The sequence below is a fragment of the Microchirus variegatus genome (genome assembly GCF_963457635.1).
Source record: "Microchirus variegatus genome assembly, chromosome: 11".
Taxonomy (NCBI): domain Eukaryota; kingdom Metazoa; phylum Chordata; class Actinopteri; order Pleuronectiformes; family Soleidae; genus Microchirus; species Microchirus variegatus.
In genome coordinates this window covers 4,352,537-4,362,479 of record NC_139812.1, presented here as the reverse complement: position 1 = coordinate 4,362,479, position 9,943 = coordinate 4,352,537, and the positions used below count along the sequence as shown (strand labels likewise).

Sequence of the window (9,943 nt, the reverse complement as noted above, 5' to 3'; positions counted from 1 at the left end):
GTTCTATTGGGTTTTTATGTTTGTTTACATGTTTATCTGTTGCTATGATGATGAGACGCTGTCACATTTTCGTTTTGTTTTAGGGTGAGACACTGACATGACACAGATTTGGTACTAAATATGTTGTAGTGGAACACATTGTAATCGGGAAAACAAAACAAAACATGCTCATATATGTCATTCCAGGTAGACTGATAGTTGAGAGGATTGATGCCACTCATGTCAGTATGTCAAAAAATATGACCTGTAAAATCACATTTGCATTACAATTATGTTTGCACACTGATGGGTTAGCGAGGCTGCCTCATAGGTGGGAGGTCGGTGGTTCAAACCCCAGCCAAAGGACGTGAAAAATGGTACCTCCAGCCTCTGTCTACCATGGACTAGCACTACTCATAGTAGTTTCGTGCCATGGAAATCAGAGATAGGCACTGACACAATGCTTCCTCATGGAGTTTATGACCTAGTTGTACAACACTATCTTCTTTTAGATGAATCGTTTTGGGAACATCACTCTTTTTATTTCATGCTGAGACGTAAACATGTAGTATGTAACTTTTAATTATGAACAAATGAGCTGGGCTGGGGTGTGAAGGAAAACACAAAGAGAAGTTTGGCGTGATAAAGGCTTCATGTCCCTGCCCATCCCTGCGTTGCTGCTGTATACACACAAACGCTCCCTCGGTCATGTCTGACAATATTGGGTCCAGTGTGTAAAATTTAGGTGAAATTATTATCTTTTGACAGATATACAGTATAACGTCAGATAATTATGCATCATTTTTTTTTAAAAGAAAGTGTACATTCACCACATTGTATGAATTGGTGTTTTTCCTTTAGTCCAGAATGAGAGTTTTTCTATTTTTATCAGGGTCAGCTCTACAGAGGTGGCTATTATAGCCATGCTTTTACAGTAGCCCACCGTGGACAAACTTTCACTTATGGTGATGTCGGGATATTCATCCGCAACATGACGCTGTCACATTTTCGTTTTGTTTTAGGGCGAGACACTGACATGACACAGATTTGGTACTAAATACGTTGTAGTGGAACACATTGTAATCGGGAAAACAAAACAAAACATGCTCATATATGTCATTCCAGGTAGACTGATAGTTGAGAGGATTGATGCCACTCATGTCAGTATGTCAAAAAATATGACCTGTAAAATCACATTTGCATTACAATTATGTTTGCACACTGATGGGTTAGCGAGGCTGCCTCATAGGTGGGAGGTCGGTGGTTCAAACCCCAGCCAAAGGACGTGAAAAATGGTACCTCCAGCCTCTGTCTACCATGGACTAGCACTACTCATAGTAGTTTCGTGCCATGGAAATCAGAGATAGGCACTGACACAATGCTTCCTCATGGAGTTTATGACCTAGTTGTACAACACTATCTTCTTTTAGGTGAATCGTTTTGGGAACATCACTCTTTTTATTTCATGCTGAGACGTAAAAATGTAGTATGTAACTTTTAATTATGAACAAATGAGCTGGGCTGGGGTGTGAAGGAAAACACAAAGAGAAGTTTGGCGTGATAAAGGCTTCATGTCCCTGCCCATCCCTGCGCTGCTGCTGTATACACACAACGCTCCCTCGGTCATGTCTGACAATATTGGGTCCAGTGTGTAAAATTTAGGTGAAATTATTATCTTTTGACAGATATACAGTATAACGTCAGATAATTATGCATCATTTTTTTTAAAAAGAAAGTGTACATTCACCACATTGTATGAATTGGTGTTTTTCCTTTAGTCCAGAATGAGAGTTTTTCTATTTTTATCAGGGTCAGCTCTACAGAGGTGGCTATTATAGCCATGCTTTTACAGTAGCCCACCGTGGACAAACTTTCACTTATGGTGATGTCGGGATATTCATCCGCAACATGAAATGTTACCATTAAATGATGCTAAACTTTACACACTGTACCTTTAACTCCAGCATAGACATGAGAGCAGCAGAGACCATGTCATCGTCAATGATCCAAACACGTTTCCCTGAATATCCAAATATTATTTTAAACCGCTTAGATATTTTTAGTTCTTCTTGTGATACTTGAGCTTTACCTCGGTGCATTTTTTTCACAGAGTGACGCACGACAAAGTGTTCTAAGCCTCCAAAGGTCACCACACTTTAAGCAAAAAAAGTGCAGTTTTTGTTTCCCTCTGCACTGCAAACCTACTGTATATAAAAAACTAACTGTATTATTTCACCGCCCCACTGTAAAAAATGATAGTTATCTGTGAACTGTTAAGCATGTACACTAAGGTACAGGAGACAAGACAGACTCGTACACTAGCAGTCGCTACTTCCTTCAATCTGCTCCATTATGTTACATTACATTAATTCATAAATCACAGATTTTCTGCGCCTCATATTAAACATTAAGCGCTGCATCATCATACGTCATATTTTCAAATGTGTCTCATAATTAGCTTACTGGGTCAGTGTCACGGGACAGGGACAGGTGGACTGACAGGTACAGTTACCATGGTGACGCACACCCCATGTGTTATTGTTGCCAAATGTTTTTCCACAGCAACAAAACCAGCTTTCTCTTTGTTCCCATAGCAACAGACTAGTATTACAAGTAGTTGCCATAACAGATTTCTATTGTTTTGTTTAATCCAGATGACAGTATTGTGATTTTTAACGTTTACCCTTGGAAAAAAAACAACACAATGAAATGAATTAAACCGTTATTGCAACTTTTTATAAAACGAGCAATAGAGTTATTATGATTATGATATTGTTATTAACGTGCTTGGATCCCATTGGCTCCACGGTGTGTCAGTATTGGAGGTGAAGCTCTCTGATTGGTTGATAAGTCAAAGATTGACCTGATGCTCAAGGTCCAGATCCTTGTCTCTGGGTTAAAGAGGATGTTTGTGCCCAGTTTGGTCACTGATGGTCAACGCTTATCACAGTCAGAGTCAGTATTTTTAGTTTAGAACAAAGAGACTATCTAAACCAGAGCCCACGCCCCGCCATATTTATCCCCATCTGCATCATTTGTGGACTAACATTGTGGTTTTTATAATTTTAAGCCGATGAAAACACACACACACACACACACGGCTCTGGTTTAGTCTGTTTAAAAATGAAAAGCTCTGTATGAACTTTGCTTAATCTGACGACTGGTAATATCTGATGCTTCATGTGGGTTATAAACAGCAACTGTGATGAATATGTGTGAACGGATTAACATGCCAAGCCAAATGTAACCTGACTGCACTTGGTGTCAGTGTGCGCATGAATGAACCAGTGAGTGAGTGAGTGAGTGACTGACTGAAATAAAGCATGATTGAGCAAATTAATGGACATAAATGGTCAGATGGAAACACATATAGGAATAAAAAAGGACACGCAAATGAATGAACTGTACAGAATGTTAGTGTAGTGTCGAGAGTAAAAAAAAAATATGTCCCGAAGGTTTTATTGGTGGAGATTTGAATGAAGTGGTGAATCTTATTGGTCCTGATGATTAAACGCTCTGAGACAGACTGGCTTCTTTACTCATTCACTCACACACACACACACACAAAGTTTCTTAAACCTTTTTAACCTGTCATTTATAGATAAACACTGGATTTTATTTTTTGTTTTAACTGATATTTTTAATATTTCATATATATTAATACATGTATTAATATATATATATATATATATATACACACACACACACACACATGTATCAACCTTACAGTGAATCATAGCTGCATTAATCAGCTGAATATGTTAACACTTAATTCAGCTTGGTTCGTAAAAATGCAGTGTATTTATACTGCCCCTAGTGGAGAAAAAACAAAATTGTACAGCTTCATAGTCCCCTCAATAAAACCACACTATAGTGCAAATAGAGTTTCCAGGAGACTTCCAGAGACTTCCCATGGGATTGTGAACTTAAATTCTGGATAGTGGGAATTTTTGCAACCCGAAATGCAAAACCCACATTTTTCGATCTGCTGATGAAATAACTGCAGCAGTGACTCTCTGTCTTAATTGCTTCCCAAATGTTTAAAAGGTTCAGGAATAGAAAAAATATCCGAACATGAAAAATCTTTATATATTTTACACTTTGTAACTTACGTCAATGGTTTTTCGCAAAAAAATAAAATAGCTGGTGTCTCAGCACTTTTGGACCTTAAATGACTCAATCAATCTTTTATTGGTAATCTGTCAATTTGAAGATACTTTTCAAGACACAAATCTTAGTAGATACTGAGATTGCAGGTACAGATTTTTTAACTTAATGAAAATCCGGACATTTAATGAAAAAAATGGCGTGAAATGTTATGCATTCGAATGAGAATACTGAGGAAAAACTAAGTGTATAAAAACAACCCAGACTGAAAATAAACTGCACCAAACCCTCCTCGAGAGCTTATACCACGTATGTTGCTGCTCATCTAAAGTATGAAAGCAGGTATGATCTGGATAATAGGTTTTTAACTCATTCCATGCTCGAGGACGTTTGGTTTGACAGCTTGTATTTGTGTGTGTGCGTGTGTCTGTGTGTGTGTGTGTGTCTGTGTGTTTCCAGGGTGCGCTGACCTCCATCTACTGGACATGCTGAGTCCCACGGAGAGGAAGAGGCAGGGCTACATCCACGAGCTCATCGTCACCGAGGAGAACTACGTCAACGACCTGCAGCTCGTCACAGAGGTGGGATGAACGAGATGAGAAACGCTCATCTGTGCTCACACTAATTCCCTTTGTAACACCAAATGTTTCTATGGTCTGCAAAGACATTAAGCACCGTGTCAGTGGATTATTAAGAATCTGTCAGAGCGGACATTTATTTAGTCTTGGAAGTAGTCTTGTTGGATGAATCTGTTGAACTGTAAATCCTCACATTTGCACAAAAATACTTTCTAATATGATTTAAAGCAGTTAATATGAGTATGTTGATTTACAATTTAAATATATTTATACTTCTGTGGGTTTGGAGGTTTGCACATTTTTATTTGGAGATAATAAATGTAAATAGGAAGTCAACTGATGATAATTAGTTATTTAATAGTGGAGAAGGGGAAGGATTAAATAAGCGTGTGCTTCTTTCTGTTCCCTTTCTGACATTTTTTGTTTATCCTTATTATCCTCTTTCTTATTTCTTCTTTGTTTTAAATGTATTACATTCACATGTTTGAAAATTGATGCTGTGGTTTTATGCATCTACATTATAATTTGCTATAAACCACTTATTAAATGTTTTAATACTCTCTAAAACTATGTTTTATATAGTTTTTACATGCTAAATATGGGGTCTATAGATGGTATAAGTATAACTATTTATCTAGAGGAAAGATGTACATTATAATGTACGTTATTTATTTATTTATTTTTGTCAATTATTGTGTGAAGTATAGTGTGTTAAAACAAGTGTTATCAATCAGTTTTGTTCTGGTTAAACAAAAAAAAAACATTTTAAGAAGTTGACAATATACAAACATGTTTACTATGTTGGCTCTGGTAAATAATATACAGACGAAGCTGACTTTTACACTTTTTTGTATATTTAAGATATTTTTTAATTGACATTAGTTGTACAGAGTCATCATATATCCATGAATTTAAACTTAAACTTGAACTCTGTAGCTGGAAACTCAGTAAAAGTCAAATACTGATTTTGTATGTGTGTGTGTGTGTGTGTGTGTGTTTAGATATTCCACAAGCCTCTGCTGGAGTGTGAACTGCTGACGGAGAAGGAAGTGGCCATGATCTTTGTCAACTGGAAGGAGCTCATCATGTGCAACATCAAACTGCTCAAGTAACAAGACAATCCACACTGAACTCATTCACACACACAGAGACACAGAAGGTTAACCCTTTAACACCAAGCGTGATTTTGCACATTGAGACAAAAACTCAAACAAATGTTATTTTAAATATGTTCACATTTCTAATTGAACACACACAGTCTGGTGTTCATGTACAACCGCAGTGTTTTTTCCAATATAACATTTTTTGCTTTTAAATTCACTATTTTGCACTAAATTGTAAATAACTGCCAGAATATAGAAACTTATTCTGGAAAAATGGACAAAAACACTTAGTTACAGGACACTTTCTGGCCCTTTTATGTTTAAAACTGTAAGAAAAAAAGTCCATATATTGAGGCTTATGTGTATATAGCAAATCATAGTTTTATATTTCATGCAGATTTTTGCAGAGCTCTGCTGTAAACACTGTAAACAACTACTTATTAGTTTTGCATTCAATTAATCAACTATTTCTTTCACCAATCAATTAGTTGCTTGGTCCATGAAATGTTAGGAAATGGTGGAAAAAATTTTGAAAGATTCAGCTTAATCATAAAAGAGGGGAAAGGAAAGTAATACACTTATATTCACACTTAAGACCAAGTTTTCTTTTTTAAAAGAAGTAAATGAAACCCATTAATCATTTAACAACATAGTGAGTTACCAATTTACTCATCAGTGAGTTGTTCCAGCCTTGATCTGAACTTGGATTTCCCTGATAAAGCTGAGATGTTAAGATGTTATAAAGCCAGAGCCATGAAGTCACACGCCATCATCCTCATGTTCTCTGTGGCAGAGCTCTGAGGGTGAGGAAGAAGATGTCAGGAGATCGGATGCCGGTGAAGATGATCGGTGACATTCTGACCAACCAGCTCCCTCACATGCAGCCTTACATCAGGTTCCGCCTCTCATCTTGTGTTGGGCTTTATTTCCACTTTAAATTAATTAAAATTTTGACGTAAATGTTACTAATGTTTTTCGTGTGTGTGTGTGTGTGGTCAGATTCTGTTCCTGTCAGCTGAACGGAGCCACGCTGATTCAGCAGAAAACTGACGACAACCCTGAGATCAAAGATTTCCTCAAGGTACAGAACATGGACACGCACATGGTTTCTCACTGATTTAACAAGAGCACGTCACAATTATAATCACTTAATTATACAGTACTTGATAAAACAGGAGGCTCAAATTCAGCAATCCATATAAATATACATATAAATTAGGCTTTAAAGATCCAGGGTGTAGAAATTGAAGATGAATTTGAAGTTATACTTAATTCTTTATACGTATACAATCATCCTGATTGTGTGAATTGTTTTTCATTACCCCAGAATAAGTCTTTAATATTTACATCAGGAGATGGGTCAGCCATACGGAAGCGGCCATTTTGGACCACCATGTTTTTACAGTAGCCCACAATAGACAAACTAAACATCATTTGAGTTTTGATGAAGCTACATAGGGTCGACAACACACTTGGAAGGAAATTAAACTTACATACCGTATCTTTAAGTCTCCAAGTTATGCATATGGTGTTTAAATATCTCTCTCTCTCTTTGCCTCTCTCTCTCTCAGAGGTTGGCCATGGACCCCAGGTGTAAGGGGATGCCTCTGTCCAGTTTCCTGCTCAAACCCATGCAGAGAGTCACACGTTATCCGCTCATCATCAAGAACGTATGTCCTTTATATCTTCATGTTCCCATAAAATGCCTGTGGTGTGTGTCCAGCAGTCTTTTCCCATCGGACATCACAGATCTGGCGACGAGTATGAGGGTTGTGACTTAATAATTCACATAGTTTGTCATGCTCATGGAACCTGCTTGTTAACTATGTCTCTACTAATGTTACAGACTCTTCCTTTAATCAGACACCTTTCTGTTCATGATAACAATTGTCCATCCATCCATTATCTACCGCTTTATCCTCCAGCAGAGGGTCGCGGGTATAGGGCGATAGGCGTAGTACACCCCGGACAGTTCGTGATATCAACTGTCCTATTATGTAAATGATAAATGGTCTGTATTTACTGTAGCGCTTTTCTACTCTTGATGATCACTCAGCGTTGCTTCACACACATTTTCACACCCACTCACACGCCGCTGGCAATTTGAGCGATAGTGTTCTAGGGTTAAATGTCTAGCCGCCCCAAAGAACACATCGCCATGGAGCCGGGAATCAAACCCACAACCTTCAAGTTGAAAGACGATTCACTCTGCCACTGAACTACCTGTAGACTTTGAAAACAGTTTACTGTAAGGTTCTTTCTTTCTGTTGTTACAGACCTTAGAAAACACTCCAGAGTCGCATCCAGATCACAGCCACCTGAAAGCTGCTCTGGAAAAAGCAGAGGAGCTGTGTTCACAGGTGATACACACACACGCACACGCACGCACAGACACGCGCGCACGCACACACACACACACACACATTCTTGTACTTGCTGCATACTAAGGACTGGGTTGCTGACAAAGTGAGGACCAGCATTTCCACTTTATAAATCAACACAATTACAAATATCTACTTCATGAATGACATAAAGAACTACTGGTTGCAGTACAATAAAATGTCTACAGGTGGAGCCCCAGAGCAAAAATGAGTGGAAAACTTTTTTTATTTTTTATTTTATTTTTGGTCCATTTGACAAAAATGTCATACTATACTATGTTGACCAAAATTTGAAATAAAATGTACCCAATTTTTTTGGTCCAAAATTTGTCAAAAACGTCATACTATACTATGTCATCCAAAATTTGAAAAAAAATGTTTCGTCCAAAATTTGATAAAAAAGTCATACTATACTATGATGTTGTTTTTTTTTGACAAATTGAGTATAGCATGTTATAGCAACTTAAGGAAGTGATTTCAATGAAAACAAAATGAGGACCGGCCAAATTGTCCTCACTCCGTAAAAATGACCTCACTTTGTTGGTTAAAAACCCTCACTGGTCCTCAGTATGCCGCAAGTACAAGAACACACACACAGACAGACAACAAGCCTAAAGCAGCTCTACGCAGGATTGGAGAGGCAGCAGAAAGAGCCTCTTGTTTGCTATGGCACATAGAGACGAGGAGGTTCTGGAACTGATGGGCAGTGATTTGGCGACCACTGCTGACCCAACTAGAGGGTGTCGCGGTTAATGGTCCAAACACCCAGAGAAGGTTGGGCACCGTCTGAGGACATCAGTTCCAGGTCGGAGGCCAGAGTTATTCTTAAGAGCAACTGCATGGGTGGCATCCATTAGAAACAAGTAACTGTATGAATTTAGCTGGTTAGCAGTACAACAAATACTGGATTAACAAGTACAAGACACTGGAGGGTCGCAGGGGGTGCTGTGCCTGTCTCAGCTGACATACTCTAGGGCGATAGGTGGGGTACACCCTGGACAGTTCGCCAGTGTGTTTGCAGCTGTGAATTTGAATTGAGTTAAAAAGCGTGTGCGTTAAGCCCAATTTATACTCCTGCGTAAAGTGCTCTGGCCGAGCGAAGCTGCTCTGCGCCGGCTCACAGTGCGCACCGAGCGTCCACAGAGGCGGAGCTGATCACCGCCGACAACGTCGCTGTCAAACTATAAATACGTCATATCTTAATACACAAACCACACGTTTAGACTCTAAATGGCCAATTTCTCGCCTCAAATAATCTTAAAACTGCGTTCCGTGACACAGAAACGTGAGAAACGGCCACTGTTTCAACAACAACAGTCTTTCTCTCGCTTTCTCTATCGGACGCCATTGCTCACTGTAGCCAAATGCACAACAACCTTGTGCAGCGACCCCTACTGATCCGGCGGAAAATTGCAGTGTGTATCCATCACCACGATGCAGAAGTATGAAGGCTCGAGGGGTGTCCGTGGTTACGCTGTCGGATAACGCATTACACAGTCGGAGAAGTATAATGTGGCCTTTAGTTGGTTTTTCTTTGTTTGTGTGTAGGTGAACGAGGGCGTCAGGGAGAAGGAAAACTCGGACCGTCTGGAGTGGATTCAGGCTCACGTCCAGTGTGAAGGCCTGTCTGAGGTGACTGCGTCGTAGTGAGGACACTCGTGTACACATTGCATTCCCCTCACATGAACCATCACAATAAAATACTGAACCTGAACCTTAAGACAATTCTTACCCTAACCCTCAAAAAGTGTGAGAGCGTTAGGACTAGCCATGAGATATTTGTCCCTAACAAGGA

The 9,943-nt window shown here is 39.0% G+C and overlaps 1 protein-coding gene across 1 annotated transcript in view; it reads left to right on the top strand.

The window, feature by feature from the left end:
- The window catches only part of itsn1 (intersectin 1 (SH3 domain protein)), a gene marked incomplete at its 3' end in the record, with an annotated part of 49,480 nt that overhangs the window by 34,072 nt on the left and 5,465 nt on the right, over nucleotides 1-9,943 (top strand). The window contains exons 33-39 of the mRNA XM_083897612.1: nucleotides 4,546-4,667; nucleotides 5,666-5,772; nucleotides 6,561-6,662; nucleotides 6,767-6,848; nucleotides 7,339-7,437; nucleotides 8,044-8,127; nucleotides 9,697-9,780. Coding sequence (XP_083753738.1) covers nucleotides 4,546-4,667; nucleotides 5,666-5,772; nucleotides 6,561-6,662; nucleotides 6,767-6,848; nucleotides 7,339-7,437; nucleotides 8,044-8,127; nucleotides 9,697-9,780 — 680 coding nt within the window. The remainder of the gene's footprint in view (nucleotides 1-4,545; nucleotides 4,668-5,665; nucleotides 5,773-6,560; nucleotides 6,663-6,766; nucleotides 6,849-7,338; nucleotides 7,438-8,043; nucleotides 8,128-9,696; nucleotides 9,781-9,943) is intronic.